We start from the raw sequence: 24,780 nt of genomic DNA, 5'->3' as shown, positions 1-24,780 counted from the left end.
CAAAGACTGGAAACCACAAAAATGTGAGTTTTGAGAAAAATTAGGAGAGTGAACAAATGGCATCAATGCATAATCATATTTAGAATGATGATATTAAGAAAGAACTTGACATTGTTAGCATTCAGAAATTTTGTAATAATGAGTAAGTTATGTAACCTGAATTACAAATGCTATCCATTGTTTCTCTACTAATTCTAATAGTGCATTCTCCTGTTAACTCAGCTGTGGCTGAGGCATGAGCAAGTGGCTCATGTCTAGTCACTATGTTTTGAATATAATCAACTAATCTTCTCTTCTCTCCCTGACAATATTCTTGTAACATAGGATGAAATATTACTGTACTAGCACCTCCATGGAGTCCAGACTCATCATGAGAGACCCAAACTATCAACACAGTATTTATCATGCCTCTCCTTGAAACCATTGACAGATGAAGCACTCACAACTGACTGGAAACCCATTCCATTCATTCACCACTCTCCAAGCAAAAAATGTATTCCTCACACCCTTGCTAGCCACACAATACTCAACTTCCAGGGATGACCTCTTGTTCTGTCTCCCTCCTACCAAATGCTGAAATATTCCTCTGTATCCACTCTATAAAATCCTCTAAGTTACTTAGAGGATTTTATCCACTCTATAAAATCCTCTAAGTAACTTAAATGTTATCTTTTCTCCTATTTTTCAACTATTGACCAACCAACTTCTGCAACCCACAAACCATCAATTTATCATCATAAAGAGCATTTCACATAGGCCACTCACCATCCAGGTCACTTATCTCTGGATTCTCTCCACCACTTCCTTATCCACAAGAAACCTAGGTGACCAGACCTGAGCACAGTAATTTAGATGTGGATGTATCAAGGCCCTATAAAGAGGAATGATAACTTCATCTCTGTTTCTTAGTGTGTTCTTCAATAATCAAGTAATCCTATGAGCTACTTTGGCACTCTTAACAATATGCTCTCTGAGCTCTACTCCAAAGATGTTTTGTATGCGAGGGAAAAACTGGTATATCCCACATGATCAACTTGATTTTCAAATGCCTGAATTTGGATTACTATATGATAATATGGAAATTTACCCAATTCTTTGGACACAACTGTTCAAAGAATTGGGTAAATTTTTCCTAGGGTACAGTTCCCTCAATGCAATATGCAGACATAGATTGTAATCTTTTTATCCCAAAATGAATAACTTTGTTCCTGGGTGCCAGTTTAAATAAATGACAGTATGAGCAAAAAGATAATGGGTGCCATTTTTTCACATTAAACTGGCACCCATTATCTTTTTGCTCATACTGTCATTTATTTAAATCATCTTGCAAGCTCATCAAGAATGTAGAACATTATTGATTAAATGTTATCCTACCCAGTTTTGCATCATCAGGACAAACTCGACATTTTCCTTGAAATCATTTCTGTATAATTTATGTACAAATTTAAACAATAGCAAACTAAGTACAGGGCCTTGTGGCACACAACTAGGCACTTGCTTTCTCCTGGATTCTGCTCCTCTATATACTATTTGGTATATGTCCACTCAGCCACCCTCATATCCATATCACCATCACCAGTTTATTATCCATCCATGTTTGTCCTAATTGGTGTAGCAGAGGTTCCATATTCTGTAGTCCTATATAGTTCTATCAAGTGTTTTGCAAAATCCAACTTTATCATTGTGTAGCCATTCCTTTATCCAACTCAGCTCTCACTATTATAAAAAGTTTGGTAAATGACTAAAGCAGGACTAGCCCTTCACAAAGCGATACTGCACCTTAGAATATCATATTTTTATCCACATATTCCTGAATTCTCTCTTTGGCCAACTTTTGCAGTGATTGGTCTGTAATTTGCTGCTGCAGTCTTAGAGCCTCATTTATGCAAAATAATTATTTTGCCAAAAATTTATTTTTCACTTGGTTAGAGTATAATAAATTTAGTTTAATCCTTTATCCAAGTGTGAGCAAACAAAGTTTGCACCTGAAAGTATCTTCAGGACTGGGGTAATTATTTTGTCCCTCCCCTTTCACTCCCTTAGGACTTTGCCAGAGCTGAGCCCTTCAAAAGCTTAGTCGGGGGCATTGCCAGTTTCCTTGCATATTGGATGATATACCCTTACAAAGTGGTTACTCAACTATTTCATCTTCTTTTCTTACCTCACTACCATCTGCACTTGTTAAAGTTATCCTTCTAGTCATTCATCCTCTTACTTGCAACATAATGAAAGAATTCTTTGGATAGCCTTCTCAGATTTCTTCTCATAATTTGATTTTGCCTTTACCATGCTGGTCACCTTTCTCCTTTTATACCCTCCAAATTTTTTTTTTTTTTTTTTTTCAGCTCTTGCTTAATGATAGTACTCATCTACCTAACTCATGATTAATCCTCCTGACTTTGGGCATAGTCTATTGCTTCCATCAATATACATCATGCTGCTAACATCCTTCCCTTCCAGATTTTTATGCCGTGGCACTGCATCAAGTTGCCTTCTAAGCTTGTCATAATCACCTGCTTGTAGTTCCACTTATATATCCCTTCTTGATTGAAAATTCTTTTTATTTTATTTTATATTTTTATTTTTGTAACCTCCCAAGTCAAGACTGCATGGTCACTCTCCCCTGTGACAAATGTGGCCACCCTGGTTATTGATCTCTGAATCCTATGACAAGTCCAATACTCTCATACCCTGAGTCCTCCATCACATGCTGCTTCAAGTAATTATCTCAGTAGGTGTATAAATTAAAAATTTTATTCCTACCATGTGATTCTTTTCTCCTTCCAATCTGTGTCCATAGTTGAAGTCTCCCATAATAATTACTCAGCCTGCACTCATCCATATCTTCCACATCGTCTGTGGAACCTCCTGGCCTATAGCAGTAACCAAATGTGTATTTGGCCCTGTTGGCCTCAATCCACATCAGATTTCCTCACAAGAACTGCCTACCTGCCTATCTCTTACTCTGTCTGCAATTCATCTAATAAGGAATACCCCTCCTTTCATTCTACTTTTTTATCTTCCCTGAAAATATTAAATCCTTCACATTCTGTCCCTGTAACTTACTAATACCTATGACTTTTGGTGAGAGTGTGCTAACCAATACCAAAAACTTCTCCCTTTATTCCTAATACTTCTAGTATTAGTATATAGAAACTGGAGTATTCCCTTAGGTTCCTAAGGGAATACTGAATTTACACCTCCATTCGACATGCTGGAGATACCAGAGGTCACATTTTTTGGTTATTCTTTTACTCACCTACTTCATGGGTGCCCATGAAGTAGGTGAGTAAAAGAATAACCACACTCACCTGCATCCAACCTAATTGCTTTAGTTTTCCTGACTTTGCGCTTCAACATTATCAGTGAACAATGCTCTCTAGACACTTAACTGCAAATTCATTTAACTGCAGTCTGTCAGCATTATATGACACCTTATGTCCATCAAATTCAGACCAGAGTTCCATAAACTATATCATTTGTTCTGCACAACCTGCATATTGACTGCTGTGCTATCAGTGATCTCCTCTTCAGTTCATTTGTTATATATATATATATATATATATATAGCATTGCATGAGACTTAAAATCCATGCCCTCTCACTCTTCTATATGACCACTTACTCGATCTTCTTAATTTTTCACTTTTTACAATAACTTCTTCACACTCTCTTTTATACAATACTTACACTCCTCAGGTCATTGATGTCAGCTAAAACAATCAATTCTTTCACCTTTCCGCATCCTGATAGCATCACTAATATTGTTAATTTCTGTATGAGGGAAACAAAATTTTGCCATGCTTTCATTAAGTACTCCTCTGATGATTGAATCTCTTTACTCTCTTTCTCTTGTTTATTCATACATATTATACAAATATATTATTGGAGTTTAATAAGGTCTAATGTTCTGTGTGCTATAAAATATACCAAATTAAACAGAGATGGATCAAGCAGGTGTCAGACCTGACAGCCACAAGGGGCCCCGAGCTATGTGGAAAAATTAAGAGATCTACAAGAATGATATAGATATTATGCAGTTTGATGATGAATTGGAACAGTTTCTGCTATTTTTAAAAGAAGATAAAGACAAATTCAATATCACCACACAAAGTACATCAGGCTGCAAGAGAAATGTCGTTAACTTTTCCAAACATAGATATTTTTAGGGGGTCCCATAAATTTTACTGCCAGGGGTTTCAATTTCAAATTTCAGAGGCAGATTAAGCCAGCTTAATCTTCCCCTGAAATTGGTAGTATACAAGATTCTATAATGTTCAGACCATTCCTAACATATTTTTATTATTATATTATCCAAGACCCCCCCCACGGAGTCAAAGACTCATCTGGGAGATCCTTTTATCATACACACAGTTCATCATACCATGCTTTAAGCACACTCAAATTTTATGCAGACACCACACTTTCTGGCAAGGTATTCCAATCATTCACAACTCTGCATGCAAAAAAAACTGCTTTTCACACCCTCTTTATACAGTTTCCAGGGATGACCCCTGGTTCTCCCTTGATCTCCCACTGTTTTCTGTAGACCCTCTCCAGAAACAACCTATAACAACCCCTTACTAACTTATAGGTCTCTATCATATCCCCCCCCCTCTTCCTCCTGTCTGCCAGACTCTGCAAATTGCATCTTCTCAATCTTCCCTCATATTTGACATTCCAGAGGTTAGAAACTATCTTAGTCAGTCACCTCTGGACCTTTTCCAGCATCACTTCATCCTTCTGAAAACCAGGTGAGCAAATCTGGGAACAATAGTCCATGTGTGGCCTAATCAAAGCCTTATACAATGGAAAATAATCTCCCTACTTCTACAAGTCAGTGTCTTCTGCATCAATCCCAGAAATCTTTGTGTTGTCTTCACAATTTTGGCAATGTGTCCCCTAAATTTCAGATCGTTATTCACTATTACCCCCAGATCGCTTATATCCTCCACCTCTGAAAATATATCCTCACCAAGCATTAATTCTGCATCCCATCTTTGTTTCCCAAAAATTTTAAAAACCTTACATTTTGCAACATTGAGCTCACATCCCCATTCACGTACCCAATCACTCAATTTATTCAAGTCTTCTTATAAGGCCACAATATCTACTCTACTCTACTCTTCATGGTTCATCCCAACTTTGCATCATCTGCAAACAACTGAATATCTCCATCCAAATCTTCAATAATATCGTTAATATACAAGTTAAACAGCAATGGCTCTAAAAAAGACCCTTGAGGGTCTGATATCGTTCCTCGATATCGTTCCCCCATACACAACATGTTGATACCTATTAGATAGCCAGTCTCTAATCCAATGCACCAATCTAATATTCAACCCCATCCACTTCAGTTTGTCTATCATCTTATCATGTGGTAATCTATCAAAAGCCTTTGCAAAATCTAAGTATATTACTGTGTATCCTTCTCCTCTGTCCATGGAAATAGTCACCTTATTGTAATAAGTAAGTAGATTACTAAAACATGACCTCCCTTTAGCAAATCCATGCTGTCCATCAAAGATAATACCATTGTTGTCAATCCAATTCTGGATCCTAGTTCTTACAAGTTTCTCCAACAACTTAACTACAACACCTTACACACAGATAGGCCTATAGTTTGATGCTTGAGTTCTATCACCTCCTTTATGAAGTAGCACAAGCTTGCCCTACTTCCACTCCTTAGGAACTTGACCGAGTGCAAGACTCGTATTAAAAAAATATGTCAAGGCAGGCATTAACTCCCTGGCACATTCCTTCAGAATACATGGTGATATAGAATCAAGTCCCACAGTCTTATGTACATCTCAACTCCCGATACCCCTCTTGCTCACTTACAGTCAATCTCTCCTCCCCATTATCAACTGCTCTCAATCTCTCCAGTGAGAAAGACCTTTATGAACTGCTCATTAAATATCTCTACCACATCTTCTGTAACAGCTGTCTTTATACCATTTTCTCCAATCAATGTCATCCTTCCTTAATCATTTTTTCTTTTGCTTGCTACATATCGAAAGAATTCCTTAGGATTCTTTTTGGCTTCATTAGCCAACTGCTGTTCATAGCTCTCTTTAGCTACCCTCACCAACCAAGTCACCCTCCTTGCTTGGTCTTTGTAGACCTCATGGAATTGGTTATTTCCACTTCTCTTATGCTGCCTCCATAATGCCCTTTTTCTCTGTATCGCATGCTTAATCCCTTTATTCATCCATTTCACACCTACCTTATTTAACCTTCTCACCCTTGGAATACAATTAGACATTGCATCCACTAGAGTTCTTGAAGATCCCCCAAGCTGCATTGATCTCTTTTCCAGCTAACTCTTCATTCCATGCTACATCTCAAGCTTCTTCTGAGCTCTTTATAATCACATCTTCTGTAACATCTTCTGTTCCCCCCCCCCTTGTAGTTTCACATATTCCTTTTTCTTAGAAAGGTCCACACTCTGCTGGCAATCACCCAGGTAATCACCTCATGGTCACTCTCACCAAATGGTGGGTGATTTGACACCTCGTTTATAATTACATCCTCTGATGAGATGACCAAATCCAAGACGATCAATCCTGCATGCCCTCTGTTGCATACTGTCTGAGGTAGTTATTCCTCAGAAACTCATTTTCTTTACTTCCAGTTGCTATCTCATCATTCCAGTCTATATTGCCATAATTAAAATTGTCCATAATGATCACTTTTTTCTTATTTGATTATACATTTCATTATTACTACCATCCACATTACCAGGTCTATAACAACATCCAACCAAGTATTTCATTCCATTCACCTCTATCTCACACCATACTGCCTCAAAACCGTCTTGCATCTCTACTTTGTATGAACATAACTCTTTCTCTCTCATCAATAGCACTCTGCCTTCCTTTTTATCCCTTCTATCCTCATGAAACACATCATACCCTTTCATCTCTGTTCCTGTCAGGATGTCCTCATCTAACCATGTCTCACTTATTCCAACAATTTTTGGGTGAACAGACTGAATTAGTGTAACTATTTTATCTGCCTTGTTTCTTACACTTCTAGCATTTGTGTACAAACACAATAGCTCATTCCTGGATCTACAGATAGTTCCACTGATACCACTCATTTGATGTGATCTCTCCATGCTCAACTGGGGCCATTTCCCTTTCTGCTTATTCATTTTAGAACCCTCTTCAATTCCAATTGTTTCCTCTTGATCCTAGGTCATCCCATTCCTTTCCTATATATATTTTGAGTTGGGTTAAAATAAAATCAAAGATATTGGAGACCACAAATATAAGCATTGTGAATAAAATTTAAAGTGGTAAAATCACTTAAACAGAATGAAAAAGATCTGTCAATATTTAGATTCTATCCTGGTGTTTAGCTTATACGTTGATTCTCATGCATCATGTTCTTTCAAGAAATTGATGACATATACAAGATAATTAAATATTTAAATGATTACTTCCTATATTTTTCCAAAATTAAATTGCCATCTTCAGGGATTAATATATTGGTATCATAAGATAGCAGTTTGGTACTGAAGTGTGCTTGCATGTACGTGTTTGATACTGATGTATTAATCCTTGAAGATTCCAATTTAACTGTAGTGAAATATAGGGAATAATAATTAAAATATTTAGTTATCTAGTCTACATTGTCATTGTCAATTTCCTGAAATACTACGGTGCATTTAGATGCATAATAATAAGGCAATTAGGAAGAAAATTGTCAGTAGGAACTGGTAATTGCATAGAGCTATCATGTGCACCCCTATACTGCATATCAAGAATGATTTATATGAATCTGTGAATGATTTAAAATATTCATTATCATTGAGGTTAGTTAAATTTATGTGTTACAGCATTGACTGTATTTTAAATCATTTTTAGTGCCAATATTTTCTCCTCAAGGTACATGGGCGCTGTTGTAGTTAGTCTTGTGGTCTTAATAATAACAATTTGGATTTATTATTACGTGAAACCTCCAAGGAGTGCAGAGACTTATTGAAGGAGAGCACCTACTCTATAACTCTCCGTCTGGACCACTCAATCCACCAACTACAGTGAACCACATCATCTACAACACCATGTACTTCCCACCACCACTTGTAATTTCACAGACAATCGCAAATGTCCATGCCCATGGCAGGATTCGAACTTGCAGCCCTTTTAGCTGGAAAGTGGATACGCTAACTGCTTAACCAGACCAGTATTTATTGTAAATTAGGAATGTGTTTAGATATCATTGCAGACTAACCATAATAGGCTAAATTGCATCTACAGTGGGATATGAATTTTGTTCATAATTTATATTTTCGGAAGATATTGCCTTTTTTATATATAGTATAGTACTTTTAACATATCAGATAAAAATTGCATTTAAAACATTCATGTACAGATTCTATAACTGATCATATAATGGTGTTACAACTACTGAATTAGTGTAGCAAATTGGCATTTCTTTGTTAGTTTTGATGGCTCCTTGTTTTTGGGAGTGGTGAGAGAAATCTGCATTCATGCAGTAGACGGTCTCTCTCTTCTGTCTTTCATGTGTGGGAGAATTATTTAAAAAAAAAAAAACGTGCATAGGGTAGGTCATGTTTTATGTGTTGAGAAAACTCAGTGTTTTTATAGAGAAGTGTCATTAATAGGGATATTATTAAAAAGATGAGTACAATATCTATGGAATATAATGTTTCTTATATTATTGAAACCTTATGTATTCTGGATATAGGTTATACTAATTTTTTTTTTTTTTTTTTTTTTAGGATAATATTTTTTGGCAAGTAGTGTGTTTAGATATTAATAGAAATGATCATCTACTGTATGGTGGATAATCATTTTTATCAACAGTGGGCTACAATGGATAATTCTCTTTGTGTTTTAGGTATGCATATTTACAAGATGAAGAGGTAGGTAACATGTTTTTTTAACTCCCCCATCACTACCACTCTGCCAACTAAACAGAATGCCACTACTACTACCATCATCTACTGCCCACTACCACTACTAGTATTTTTGTCTGTAAATTGCCTGTTGTCTCCTGGATGAAAAACTCAAGTTTCTGGAAGAAATAACCCTGCCACCTTATATGAGATTGAATAACTCGCCTTCATTTGAAAAAATTTGACATCTCCAATTCTAATATCAGGCCTAATGCCACTTTCTTTCATAATATGATCCATATAGATGATGAATAAGATTGCAGGTAATGTGCATCCTTGTCTTTCCTCTGATTTTACATCAAACCCATCTTCATGTATTTCCTTCAATTCTAATTGCTAACTGACAACTTATTTATAGATTATGTTCTCCTCTATATAATGTTCCACATACCCCATACAATTGAAGTGTTTTGAAAAGCTTTTCTCTGGGTACCTTGTTGTATGCCTTTCCCAGATCTAGAAAACTTAAGTTACAGATCCTTATCATATTCCCATGATTTCTCAACTATTTGTCTTAAAGTGAAAATCTGATATTGATTGATCTGATCTTGAACTGACCAGCTTGTTTTCCAAGTTTCTCTGCTACAGTCTTTCTCAACCTCTTTTCAAGTATACTTGCATAAATCTTACCTGGAACACTTAATAGAGAAATTCCTATGTAATTTTCATATTCAGCTTTATTCCCTTTTTTATGGATGGGTACTATGTGAGCTCTACTCCAATTATTGGGAATTGGAGCTTCTTACCAGGCCCTCTGAATTATGTATTGCAGCCAGTGAATTTATTTATCTTTTATTATCTCTATACTTAAGCATTTCTGGTTGAATATCATCTACTCCACCTTCCTTTCAACATTTCAATTTTTTGACAACTTTTTCTACCTCAAGTATTGATATATAATCCTCTTGAAAATTTTCTGGGATGGTTCATTCACTGCTTGGTTCATTTAACAGTCTTTCGAAGTAATTATTCCATACATCTAGAATATAAAAGAATAAGAGCCATAGCTAAAAGAGAAGTCAGAAAAAGACAGAGAATCATGGAACAAATTCGTTTCTAATTTAGAACATGATTTATATAAAATAAGACTCAATGTATATAAGATTTTGAAACGCCTAAATGCAGATACTAAAGAAAACATAAAATTAAACTGAATTGAAATTAGAAGAATTCCTAAATTTCTACACAGAATTGTGGACAGATAAATCTTTTAAAAAAGACAACTGGCACTAAAGAAGAATTAGAAATCAGCCTGAAAGAAACAAGAAATGGAAAATCACCTGGAGAAGATAAGCTAGGTTCAGAACTCTATAAATATGCAGGAACAAGATTCAAAGAAAGATTCCTATTATTTTTAAATAAAATTTATACAACTGGTAATCCCCCCCCCCTCAAATAGAATGGAAAAAAGCAATTGTGATTCCTATCTTTAAAAAAGGTAGTAGAGATGATCCTAAAGACTATAGAGGTATAAGCATACTGAATTCCTGTTACAAAATATATAGCATAATTTTAAATAGCAAATTAATGAAATATTCTGAAAACTTTATTTTAGAAGTACAGAATGGGTTTAGAAAAGGACGATCATGTATAGACCCAGCCTTTTGCCAAAAATTAATAATAGAGAAAACAAGAGAATGCAATTTAGAAACACATATTGCATTTTTTGACTTTGAAAAAGCATTTGACAAAGTTAAAAGAAGCGTTTTATTTAGCATATTAAATGAAAGACAAATACGAAATAATATCCTAAAAGCTATCATAAGTATGTATGAAAATAATCAAATACAAATATGATTAAATCATGCTCTATCATATACGAGAGAGATAAACCAAGCAGTCCGACAGGGATGTCCCTTCTCAGCAACTCTTTTTAATATCTACTTAAATGAAATAATAATAAAATGGAATAAAAATTTCCATCAAGATATTAAACTTTCTCCTACTGTGAACTTAAACACTCTCCTTTTTGCCGATGATCAAATAATAATTACAAATTCTGTAGATAACTTACAGAAAGCTATTTTAGATCTAAATGAGATAGCCAAAGATTATGGTATGATAATATCAACAGAAAAATCAAAAACTATGGCCTTTAAAGGACAAGATCCAGCAAGAACTAAGATAGTAATAGATAACAAGATCTTAGAACAGGTGAATTCATTTAACTACCTAGGATGTATGATCACTTATAAAAATGAAAAAGATATAAATTGCAAAATATTTAAAAATAACAGGTGTAATTAACTATATTTAAATCAAACCTGGTTCAAAAACAAACCAGACTAAAAGTATACAATACATTAGCCCTACCAGTCTTATTGTATGGAAGTGAAATCTGGACAAAAAGACAAACGAAGATTAATAACAGCAAAGATGAAGTTTATGAGAAAAACTGTAAAGTATACTCTATTTGATCACAAAAGAAACGAAGAAATTATGAAAGAATTAAACCAAGAATCAGTAATAGAAAAAAATTAAAAAATATAAATATAAATGGATGGAACACGTTCAGAGAATGAAAATAAAAAGATTACCAAAACAAGCCTTAAAGTACAAGCAATTAGGAAAAAGAAAACCAGGACGTCCTCTTAAAAGATTCAATGATGATTTCTAAGGCCGGAACAGGCCATGCTAGGCCTAAATCCTTGATATGCATGATGATGATCTAGGATATTCTTATCGCCTTTATTATCTTTGATTCCTTGTATAGTATTCTTTCCTCCATTTCTAAGTTTCTTTAATAGCCTCCAGAAGATTTTGCCACATTCTTGGTATTTATTTTCCATACTCTTACCAGTCTTCTCATAATTTTTGTTTAGCCACTTTTACACATAACTTAGCTCTTACATTTTTCTTTCTGTTCTTTTATGGCATCTGCCAACTTATTTGCTAAGAACTTTTGGTTTGCTTTCTTCTTTTCCATTACTGCTTCTTTAGCTTGTTGTCACCATGGGGGTTCTTATTTTCCTATGCTTGCAGAAAACTTTGCCACTTACCTCCCTAGCTGAATCAATGTTTTCTTTAGCATTTGCCACTGCAACTCCAATGTTTGGTTCTTTTTTCAGTTTGTTTCATTTTTTCTTCAATAATGTTGGTGTGGTTGAGTCTACAATCTTCTCTTTAAAACTTTCTTACATACTGTTCTTTTCAATATGATATTGATTTTTATCCTGCTTAGTACTAAGTAATGGTCACTTCCAATTTTTAATCCTCTACACTCTTGTATCCTGAACCAGTATAATGATATCACTATCGACCATGACATAGTCAATGAGGCTTTTCTTAGTTCTTGTCTTCTCTCCTTGTGAACTTGTCTACATCTGTTTGTTGAAACATGTGTTAGTAATTACTAGACTGTGTCCTTAGCATAATTCCAGTAAATATTTATATTATTATTACTTTGCCCTTTTCTCCAAATTTTCCCAAAATGTTCCTGTATGCCTGGTGGGATTCATTTCCCACTCTACTATAATAGATTTAGTTTTAGTTTAATCCTTTATCCCAGTGAGAGCAAACAAAGTTTGCGCCGGAAAATATCTTCAGGACTAAATATAGTGTTGTACTATCTTATCCAGTAAGTAGTGCAACACCAAGCAACTCGTGGCAAAGGTGGAGCAAGCTACCAGGCACTTCTAACCCAGTATCTCCCATAATGCAAAACACATTTCCTATGTGGATATGTATACTGTTATGCATTAAAGGGATTGGCCATCTACCCAGACTAGTTTCGACCTTTATTGAGGTCTCTTCAGTGGGAGCCAGGCCCAGAGCTGGAGATACCAGGCAGAAGCAGTAGCAAGTCATCTGTGCCTATGGGAGTTGCCAAAAGGTTTATCACCTTTTTTAAAAATTACTCTGGATTTAGAGAAAGATGTTGAAAATTTATTTATCACTAGGTTAGACTATAATAGATTTAGTTTTAGTTTAATCCTTTATCCCAGTGAGAGCAAACAAAGTTTGCGCCTGAAAATATCTTCAGGACTAAATATAGTGTTGTACTATCTTATCCAGTAAGTAGTGCAACACCAAGGCAACTCGTGGGCTTCTGACTAGTCTGGGTAGATGGCCAATCCCTTTAATGCATAACAGTATACATATCCACATAGGAAATGTGTTTTGCATTATGGGAGATACTGGGTTAGAAGTGCCTGGTAGCTTGCTCCACCTTTGCCATGAGTTGCCTTGGTGTTGCACTACTTACTGGATAAGATAGTACAACACTATATTTAGTCCTGAAGATATTTTCAGGCGCAAACTTTGTTTGCTCTCACTGGGATAAAGGATTAAACTAAAACTAAATCTATTATAGTCTAACCTAGTGATAAATAAATTTTCAACATCCCACTCTACTATTCAGATCTCCAACAAAGACCACTTTTTCTATTTTTTTTTATGTCAGCTGCCTGTTCCAGTGACTCAAAAAACTCCTTCACTTCCAGAAGAACCCTCTGTGGGACCATAGACACAAATAAGTTTCATTGTCCATTTCCCCATTCTGAAGTTTGCCCACATAACTACTTGAAACTGTCTTATCTTCATATTTGGTGTTGAATGCTATTGCTGCTCCTTCTTTCCTTGATCATTATTGCCTGAAAATAATGTCTTATACTTATTATTTAGTAAGATATCACCGGTTTTTGTCCTCTTTGTCTCAGAAATGCCAATTATATCCATGTGGTACTTTTACAATTCTTCTGCAAGTTTGATTTCCTTTCCATTAATACTCCTTATATTGATGATTCCTATCATCAGTTCTTCTGATGTTAAGTCTAGTTTCAGTAGCTGACTTTTCACTGTTTGCCCTGGTTCCCTGACAACAACAGCGGGGCCTTGTTTAACCTGGTGACACCCCAGCTGGCATGAAATCTCATGTTATATGTTATACCATCATATGCATTTGTGGTTTAAGCCAATAGGGAGTAGAGTTTGGTTGGCAAAGTCCCAATTTTGCCATCCTCATTTCTGTACCTATTAACAGGGCACACTATGTGAAGTGTGCCCTGTTAATAGGTACAGGTCAATCAACCGGGTCAGAAGCCCCGGTTGATTCTCCACAATCCCAAAAGGTATTAATGAGGTCTCCTCCCAATTGGCTTTGACCCTTAGGTGACCGAGTAACGGTATGTTAAGTTAAAAATATTTCTTTTTTCTTAACTCATGTTGATATCATCAACATTGATTATGAAATGTTCATTAAAATATAATTAATAAAATTAAATTGGTCTCTAAGTTTATAATACTACTACTACTACTATGAAAGTTGCAAAGATACAGCATATTAGTATAGTGGATAAGCTAAAGGATTAGGTAATTTGTAGATCCTGCTCGACAAAACAAAATATGAAACATTTTAAATTCACTGAGGGATAACTTCAAGATATCCCTCAGTGAATGATTTGAACCTACAGCCTGATAGGCTGTAGGTTTAAATCCCTAAGTTAGAAGAAATGTTCAAATTCACTTGAGATTGAAGAAACAAAATAGTAGCTCAGCAACAGGCACTGGTGCTTTTTTAAAAAAAAAATATCCTGCTGTTGAAATTAACTGTGTGTTCCATAGTTAGTGTTTAAGGGCCAAAAGTTAAGCATTTTAATTTTATTTTTTTTTACTTTTTTCCCTTATTCTGTTCTTTACTTTTTTGAAAGTTCTCATTTAGAAATTTTATGCACTAGTGAATAACCAAGAAAATCTCCAGATAGATATTCCAAGAAAATATATATCCATGACAGAATAAATCCTTGAATTTTGCAGATACAATAGGTTCCTTTTTTCTCAGTATATTATCCACAAACAGCACTGATATACTACAGGTTCTTCAACCTCTCACATAAGAGTGATATACAGGTCACTGAATTCGGCACTCTTATTTAATACTATGTTAGGATTACAGCACCTATGCAGTTTGGCATAGATTCCACAAGGTGTTGAATTACATTTATATCTTCAAAAAACATACCAGACAGTCCTTTAACCGGCTCAGATTTGATGGAAGAGGACATTGCTCATATATCTCACGTACGTTCTGTGTGGAGCTACAGTGAACTTGTTGGTGGGTTCAGTCTGTTAGTAGCTCTGAATGTTTTCCCTAGCCAATAGCATTAGACCATCATACTGGAGGAAACTATATAGGAGTGAACTAATATAGGCAGAGGTCAAGATGTGGCACTGACATCCCTCGGAGCAAAGGCCAAACCTCTCTGGCAATAAGCATCATTAAGTGATACATGAGGTTCATCACCCAGTGTTAATGATTACCAGATTTTCTCACTTCAAGCTTATTGGAAGCTTGAGGTTGTCAAACTGTGTTTGGATTCTAGTGCAAAGTCCCAGTTATTTATCCCTTCCCCCATTTCCAACATGTAATAAGAGTGATGTTTTTAATAAGAGAATTAAGTCACACACACAATGGAGATTTCCAGCACTTCTTGGGTATACAGCTTTAAAATATCTGCACCTGTATAGTATACTGAATTGAACCTGATGCTAATACTTGAAGAAGCTTCCAGGTTCAGCCAGTGAATAATTTGGCAACCATATTCTATCAAGTGTACTTGAAAGTCCAAGTAAAGGGATGTAAGTGCACTGCTAAGCCCATGAATTTTCAGAGGAGCTAAGTGAATTTTTTCATTAGTAAGGAATATGTGGTCTTAGCTCAAACCTCAACAATATTCATTTCCACTTCCAGTCTGTGAAACCAGATATACTTTTTCTCTCAAACTCAAATTTCAGCTTTTTCAAGTAGTGTTTACTTACTTCACTTTTTGCAGTTGCTCTTTCACTCTTTTCATTTCAAATGCAACATGTTTCCATATGTTAAGTCTAATATACTATGTCAGAGAGTTTCCAACTTGGAATCTTTCTTTTTTGATCTTGTTTGCCTAAAAATCTCTTGATCCCATTCTACCAGATACATTTGTTTCTCTCACCTTAATGCCACCAACCTTTCTGAACTTTTTTTAGTTTCTCATCTCTCCCTTTCATGTTAGGCTCAAAGACCTATCATAACCTAGTAACTTAGCTTCTTAGAAACCTGATTTCCACTTATGATAGGGTAGTTAATCATATCTGCATTGGCTGCTATATCTATAAATTGTTTTTCAGGATGGAAAAACCCAATTTTCTGAGAGAGAGAGAAAAACCCTGTCACCACTGTATGAGACTAGCTAACTCACCATCACTTGAAAAACCCTGATAAAGGTTCTTCAAGTCCTAGACAAATCCAGGTCTTTTCAATCAGTGGGTGTTGAAATATCAAACTGATCCATGGAAGTTCATTAGGAAGCTTGTTTTTTTGTTTCCTTTCCTTAAATGTTCATTTTCTCCAGTCAAGAAGATTTTAATGTTCACAACTCCAACTGGCTTTCCTTTTCCAGCTGCATAGATCATGTAGGTGGAATGTAGTGGCATATCACAAGCAATCTTACACAAACTGTTCACATGCCTACCAGAAAATCCTAACCACCATCCAAACATTTTTCCTCACTGAAGTGACCCTTCTAAGTGTATCAGACCACAATCTAGTGTTGATTTCTTTGCCTCCAGAGCAACACTTTGCACATTCACTTTCATCCATATGGCATGTTGCATTATATGAATGCCAAGTGGTATGATCATGATAACTTCTGTCAAAAATTTGCACTGAACATATCACTGAAGCTATTGGTATAGAAATATTTTCTCTCTATTCCATTTTACTCTCATCCTTCACCTAAGTATGAAGTGTGCCATGGTTATACAAGAGATGAACTAGGTGTATGTGAGAGGAGCCTATCAAATAGAGAGAGGGAAATTATTGCATTGGGTGATGGGAGAACAAAAGGTCATCCCTCAGAACTGTATAAAGGTCATGTTAATAAGGAAATGAAAAGGAGATTTTTTTTTGCATGGTAAGTGAATAAGTGGAATGCATTGTTGGAGTGGATGGGGAATACTCCAATGCAGAATATATTCATTGTAAGGTATGATTGTTTTTGTATGCAAGTGTTTGACTTCCTGTGATGATTCTTCAGACTCGATTGAGGCTTCAAAGTAATACTAATATTATATTGTAATTGGCTTTTGTTGAAATCTCCATCTTCCTTTTCTGTTTATACCAAAGTACAAAATAGCTGCAAGCAAACTATCAGTGCATCCAAACTGATTTTGAACTTGCTTAAACTTGCATTTAACATTAACATTTCTGGCTAGTTGGGTGAAGCAAAATTGCTTTTCATATTCCCCTTTGTCTTGTAATGAAAGAACTTTGAATGGAGTGTTTGTGAGCTGTATTCTCACCCATTGAAGGCAGTGAAGTTAGTTGTGTTCAGCTGAACTTAAGATAGACTTTGGTCTTTTATATTTGTTAATTTCTGCTTCATTATATTCCGAGGCTTCCTTGATTAACGGGTTTGGATGGTTGCTTGTCTTGGTAAGGAACTTCTCAGCTAGATTTATGAGAAAGGAAGAGATATAAGGGATATTAACTTCTCTATGGATCTGGGTGTTTCTTATAAACCAAGGGGCATCCAGAATCATCCTCATGCACTTATTCTGTAATCTCTGAAGTTTTAGAATGTTTGAATTTGTGGTGTGGCTCCACTCTGGGGATGCATAAGTGATAACCGGTCGAATTATCATCTTGTAAATTGTTAATTTTGTTTGCGTGTCCAGTTTACTTTGTCTGTTGATCATAGGGTAGAGCTGTGCTAAGACTTTGGATGTCTTTGAGGTAATGTAACTAATATGTTTGCTGAATAGGAGTTTACTATCAAGAATCACTTCAAGATATTTAACTTCAGTCTGCCATGGAATCTTTACTCCCAATAAATAAATATCCTCCTTGGTATGGATTTTCTTTCTAGTAAACAATATAGCTGAGCTTTTCTGGGGGTTAACTTGGATCCTCCAGTCTGCCATCCACTCTTCTAAAATGTGTATGCTGGTTTGTAGTCTTTTAGTTCCCAGTTTTGGGCTCAGTGATCTTGCCATCAGTGCAGTATTATCTGCATATAATGCAGTGAATGTTGTTCTTGGGTTCAAAGGGATGTCTGCTACATAGATTGAGAACAGGAGAGGTGCCAGAAGAGATCCCTGAGGTACACCTGCCGAGATCCTGCGTCTGGTCGAAACCATTTCACTGACACTGACCTGCATATATCTGTCTTTCAGGTAAGAATGTATTATTTTTATTAACTTGACTGGCAAGTTAAATTTTATCAGTTTGTAGAGAAGGCCTTGATGCCATACTTTGTCAAACACCTTCTCTGTGTCGATGAAGATGGCAGCTGTGTTGAGTTTCCAGTTAAAACCTTTAGTAATGATTTCTACCAGCCAGTGCACTTGTTGAGCTGTATTATGGGCCTTATGGAAGCCGAACTATTCATTAGGCAGAATTCCTAACTTAGTTTCTGCTTGAAATCTTGAGAGAATCACTTTCTCTGTCACCTTTCCGAGGCTGGACAATAGGCTTAGTCTGTAGCTTTCGGGAAGGTGAGGATTTTTTCCTGGCTTCTTCAGTGGCATGATGGTAGCTGTTTTCCATGTAGTAGGGAAGTGCTGGAATCTAAAGATGGCATTTGTAATGTTGACGAGATGCACTATGGCCTTTCTTGGAAGTAGTTTTATTATTCTGTTAGTTATGCCATCCAATCCTTGAGCTTTTTTACTGTTTAGATGGGAGATGATATTTATACATAAGGTTGATATTTAGATTTGTATAAGATGGATTGCACTGAGATTACAAAGATGAAGAGAAAGCCAAAGCACTAGTAGATAACCACTAGTGCTTTGGCTTTCTCTTCATCTTTGTAACCTGTCCCTTTCTTGGTTTGTATAGGGGTATGAGTTGCTTTTTGGTGCGGATTGCTCTTAAGAATTTCCATACAGAATGATCTTCAGTATTGATGTTAGCCAATTTGTTTCTCATTGATGGTTTCTATGTTTTTGAAGAGCTTCCTGGACCTGCCTGTTTAGATTATTCAATACTGTTTTATCTTGTGGGGCTCTGGTATTGTGGTATCTCTTTCTGGCTCTATTTTTTGCTCTGATTAGCTCCATGATTTCTTCAGGGATATGGTTGGCTGGGTGGAAGATAGTGGATTGTCTGACTGATTCTATTGCTTTCTGAATTTGTATGGTTTAGTTATTTATTGCTGTGTCAATCTCTTCCTTTTTACTGATATTGGGCACTGGACCAATATGATCAGGAAGAACCTTGGCCAACTTGTCCCATGGTATGAATGTGTGCAGAGGAGAGAATTGATCTGATGAACCTAGATTAAGCACTATGGGACTGTGGTCAGAAGATAATTCATTGACTGATTCCAATTTGAATTGGTATCTTAAATTTTTAAAGATGACAATGTCTAGTACATCCGAGTTACCTGAAGGGCTGAAGTGGGTGGGCTCAGTAGGGCCGGCCACAACAACAGAGTTGAGCATTGCAAAGTTGAAAAGTGTGTGGCCTTTGGTGTTAGTTGATGAGCTGTACCAAGCTGTGTGTGTTGAGTTGAGATCTCCTGCTATTATTATGGAGTTATTTGGACCAAGTATGGAGTCCAGATCTGTTGTCAGCAGAGGAATGCTCAGAGGGTTATAAGCAGCATAGATCTTGAGACTCCCAGCATTGAAGGTATGTACCTCCACACCGGTCATCTCCAGGTTTGCTGTTTGGGACTTGGCTATTGTATTATGATTCAAATAACTCTTAATATATATGGCTGTGCCTCCACCTCTTGTGCCAATTCTGTCGTTTCTGTACATAGGGTATCCACGGATTTTTGGGTTATTAGCTGGTCTTAGGTGTGTTTCACCAATCAAGATGATATCAGCACTGAGACGAGTTGCAAATTCCTGAAGTTCCAAAACCTTGTTCATCAATCCATTTGCATTCATGCAATTATCTTAAAAGCTTTTGATTTGAATTTATTATTCATGACAGGTGGCTGTTATAATGTTTTGAGTGCCTTGCAGGAATCTCTTTCTGGAAGATGTTGAGGAGCATGTCTTGCTGAATTCCTGCAACATAGTGGCAAGTGAGGCTGTTAAAACGGATGTTATGTTGGAGCTTTCTAGCTCGAGAGATGTAGGAGGCTTAGTTCTTGCAGCCTCAGGATATGTTTTGGTCATGGTTGTTCCTTCCTGTGAGGTTGAAGACGAGGTGTTTCGGACTGGAGGACTATTTGCTTGGTTGCTTAAAACGTTGTTACATGGAGGAGCAAGATTTACTTTTGTTGATCCTTGATTTTTTGGATTGGAAAGGCATCCCTTGTAGTTGGCAGGGTGAGGTCCTCTGCAGTTTGCACAGCATGCTGGATTTGTGCGTGGGGTGGTGCATGTGATGGGTGTCCCTCGCTGCACTTCAAGCACCTGAAGGCTGCCTTACATAATTTTTGGGCATATGCAAACCTTTGGCATCTATGACACTGACCTGCAAATGCTCTTTTCCTAAGAGGCTCAGTTTGCAATCTTGAGTCCACATACTACAGTAAGTTCATAGATCTGCTTTTGTGTGTTGCTTATTTCCACCAGCACCAAAGGCATTGGTCTTTTATCAGATCTGAGCATCCTGCTCACTTTTACTGGGGGACAGGCCCTGTCTGGAGAGATCAGCTTACATCTTCAGGAGTGATACCTTCAGCTATCCCACGAAGAACTACCTTCAGGTTCTTTTCGCTGGGTAAAGTGAAGGTGTGATATGGGACGTTAGCATTGTCCATAAATCTGGTCATCTCTCTGTAATCCAAGACAGTAGTGGGTTGTATTTTAACTCCCTCATCTGAGTTTTTGGCCCATGAGAATGAGATGTTTTGTTCTCTGAGGGCTGACGAGACAGGGATCCATTTTTCCTTATCCCTTAATATGACTGGTGGTATCTTTTCTTTAGGACCATTGAGTGCTTCTATCCCTGTTGTTTTGGGTTCTTCCACATTGGTGGAGATTTTCCTTTTCTTTTTGACCATTTTGGAACTCTGTATCTGTTTCCAAGGTATGATAACTGCTGTCTTGGGATGTAGCATCTTCCACACTTGGGAAGTGTGCAAAATCTGATTGTGTCAGAGTTATGGGCTCTTCACTTATGTCACCCATATTGGCCTCTGTGACTGCTGTGGGGGGGGGGGGTGTCAAAGAGTTTGACTTTTCCTGGCCAATTATCACTCGGCAACTTTCCTAGTCTGGGGAATTCCATGTATACTTCCTCGAATTTGGCCTCATTCAGAAGTTTTGCCATGACAATAATTTAGAAATGTGTTAAGACACAGATGGAGAAAGAGTAGAGATTGCTCAGGTGTCCTGAGCAGGTAAAGATAATCCTGTGGACTTTTGAGGGTCCACTAGCAAATCCCATAGACACTCTTAGGTGTTTACCAGCAATAAAATGTCACGATAGCAAATAGATAGTTGCTTATGATTACAAGATATGAAACAATGGCGATACTACTGGCAGTAGGCCTAGCGTATCAGATTATAGGCCTAGATTTTGTTCTTCCCAGAGAAATACCCAGAGTTAATGGCAAAGGAAAAGAGATCTAAGATGTCAGAGGGAAAAACGTTTTCTAAGAGAGATAAGGTGTCAGTTAAGGGAATATTGGTAAACAAAGAGGAGATATCAAAGCTTACCAATATGTTCAAAGCTCTCCATTCAGAGCTCTTCGCCGTTCTTAACCCAGAACTTTGGTCGATTCTTTCTGGCATTTCAGAAACCTCTGCACAGAGAGAATTTCAAAAAATAAAAAATAAACATGTCAAGAAATATAGCAACCTGGTTAAAAATAAACGACAACCACAAATTCAACCGCTCCAGACAGTAGTAAACCTCTCTTCCAAAAGGCTCAACGATGATGCCGTCAGTGCCCTTTGCCTCCGCCATAATTTTGCCGTCGCTCCGAAGGAAGTGCCGGTGCTCGATGTTATGGTTAACATCGAACGGGGGATCGGTCACTTACTGTCAGAGATAGCCAACAACATCAGGCTTGACGTAGCCAACATCCTCGCTAATTCTTCGCCTCCAAAAAGCAACTTATCGTATGCCCAACGCATGGCTCTCCTGAAAGTACGCAAAGAAAAAAGTATCATCATCACCAGAGCGGATAAGGGTAATGCTACAGTCATTCTTAATACCAGTGAATACAATCGTAAAATGAACATTATCCTCCGCGATCGCGCTACCTACATCCCGCTAGAACACGACCCCACAAAAACACGGGTTAAGAAATTAAAAATCTTACTTAAAAAAGTAACCTCCTGGCACCCTAATGTCACGAAAAAACTTAAAGCTTTCCGCTCTCCCCCCCCCGAATATACAGTTAACCAAAAATCCACAAACCCAATGCACCTTGCTACAGACTGTCTAAACATTTGGCCAACTCTCTGACCCCCCTAACCGGAAGGTCCACTTCCTATATAAAAAACTCGACCCATTTTAAAGCCCTCACAGAAAATTTAACCTTGAATAATGCAGACATATTGGTAAGCTTTGATATCTCCTCTTTGTTTATGACACCTTATCTCTCTTAGAAAACGTTTTTCCTTCTGACATCTTAGATCTCTTTTCCTTTGCCATTAACTCTGGGTATTTCTCTTGGAAGAACAAAATCTACAAGCAGATAGAGGGAACCGCCATGGGTTCCCCCCTCTCACCCCCCCTTGCCAATTTCTATATAGAAGATTTCGAAAAACAAGCCATAGACTCAGCTCCACTCAAACCTTCTATCTGGCTAAGATATGTAGATGATGTGTTCTCTATTTGGCCTCATGGCCCAGACACATTAGACTCATTCCTCGGTCATCTTAATAGCCTACATCCAAGAATCCAGTTTACTATGGAAAAGGAAAAGAACAACTGTTTACCCTTCCTAGACACCTTAGTCACACGCCTGCCTAATGATACACTTGCTTTCACTGTATACAGAAAACCCACACACACACACACACAGGCAGATACATTCACAAACAAACTCTCCCACCACCACCACCCCTCACAACAATATGGCATCATCAAAACTCTTACTAAGAGAGCCCACAATCTTTGTTCCAGTGGAACCGCCCTTACTACTGAGCTTAACCACATACACAACACTTTCCTCTCCAATGGCTACAGCGAACACAGTATCAAAAAAATAATCAGTTCCTCCCCCATTCCCCGTCCTTCTCGTCAACAAGATTTTAAAAATGCCATCACCATACCCTACATCCGTGGCACATCTGATAAAATAGCCAAGATACTAAAAAACTACAACCTACACACAGCATATAAGCCCTACCGCAAACTTGCTATCCTTATCCGTTCTACGAAAGATCAACTCCCTCCTCTCTCGCTGCCTGGAGTTTACAAAGTACCCTGTTCCTGTAAGTTGGCGTACTTTGGACAGACAGGCAGATCAGCATCCATCTTCCTGGAGGAACACAAGTCTTACATATGTAAACATAACTATGGCCATTCAGGCTTGGCTGACCATGTTTTGGACACCACCCACAGAGTATCATGGAAGAAAACCACCATGCTCCACCACAGCAAATTCAAGAAAGAGAGACTTTTCTTAGAAACAGCAGCAGCTCTCAGAAACCAACCAAATCTTAATAAATACGGTTGCATTAAGCTTCCGAAGATTTGGTAAACACTCATCACCAGAGGTCCCACCTTACATTCCAGGCGACCTACTACTGCCCTTAGAAGGCGCTCCACCTAGATAGGACTTTAGTGTCACCCACATGGTTGGGCTTAGTATTGTAAGATTTGTGTGTGCATGTTACATTAATTGTTTTTGTAATCCCCGTAGATGTCCTAGTGACTAGGACGAAATATAGGAAGTATTAAATTCTATTTTAATTCTTTTTGAGTGGTGTAAAAAATCCATTAAGCCTCAACAAGATGTAATATCCTGTTTGTACATGTCAGGAATTTGATGATGATTAATCATGCCAATAATTTTGGTCAATTTATTTTATGTTTTAGACCTATTTCCTGAATATTGCTTTATAACACAACATTTGTTTATTTCCTGCATAATGTATATATTGGTATGTGTTATAAAGTAAAAAATAATTACTTATTGCAAATATCACTTCAAGTAGCTTTATGTGTTTTGTATTATTTTGCTTTCAGGGACTTTGGAAGATGGCCAAAAATTTGATTCATCAAGGGACCGTGGTAAACCATTTAAATTTAAAATAGGCAAAGGTGAAGTTATCAAAGGATGGGATCATGGAGTAGCACAGGTAATCTAGCTTACTGACCCTCTAAGATTCTTTGTTGTAAATACCATCTTCTTCTCTCTTGAGCTCCTCCAGTTCAGGATTCCCATCTTTTTGGATGTTATCCCTCCCAACTTTGCTGTGGTTTTCCTCTATCTAGGCTACTTTCCATCAGGCATCATCTTGAATAAATGTTAGCCATTCTCTCATCACCCATTCTTTCCACATCTCACAGCCATCTGTCTGCAAGCTCTGATTTCGTTTAGCAGTGGAGATCTATAGAGTTGGTTTAGGTCTTGATTGATATTGCTTACAGATCCAAAGACTTTTCAAAGAATTTTATTTTCAAAAAACATGCAAAGCTTTTATCTTAATCTGTTAAGTTTTTACTCCATATAAAACAATAGGTATCGTGTATATTTCTATTTTCTATCTCTCCTGTAAGAGAATCTTGCAAGATAATAAATGATGTAATGAATATGAAGATCTATTGGAGCCATTGATTTCCAGCTTGTATTTCTTTGCTAATTTTATTATCTTCATTAATCAGTGTTTCAAGATCTTTGAAGGAAGCGACATTTTGAAATTTCTAGTTATCAATAACAAAGTGATCATTTTCCGCTTGGTTGTCATTTCTGCACACTTTTAAATATTTGGTTTTTCTTCAGTAAAATTTTTGAG

At 37.0% G+C, this 24,780-nt stretch overlaps 1 protein-coding gene across 1 annotated transcript in view; it reads left to right on the top strand.

Moving 5' to 3' along the window:
• LOC150095288 (peptidyl-prolyl cis-trans isomerase FKBP1A-like) overlaps nucleotides 1-24,780 on the top strand; it is a 93,915-nt gene that overhangs the window by 4,670 nt on the left and 64,465 nt on the right. Inside the window, exon 3 of the mRNA XM_090410790.1 lies at nucleotides 24,011-24,123. Within this exon, the coding sequence (XP_090266916.1) occupies nucleotides 24,011-24,123 (113 nt within the window). The remainder of the gene's footprint in view (nucleotides 1-24,010; nucleotides 24,124-24,780) is intronic.

Source organism: Typopeltis vanoorti, chromosome 20 (assembly GCF_054136105.1).
Source record: "Typopeltis vanoorti isolate ZY-2024b chromosome 20, IOZ_Tvanoo_1.0, whole genome shotgun sequence".
NCBI classification, from domain to species: Eukaryota; Metazoa; Arthropoda; class Arachnida; order Uropygi; family Thelyphonidae; genus Typopeltis; species Typopeltis vanoorti.
Note: the sequence above shows the minus strand (reverse complement) of the source record. Positions and strands in the feature narration are given on the sequence as shown.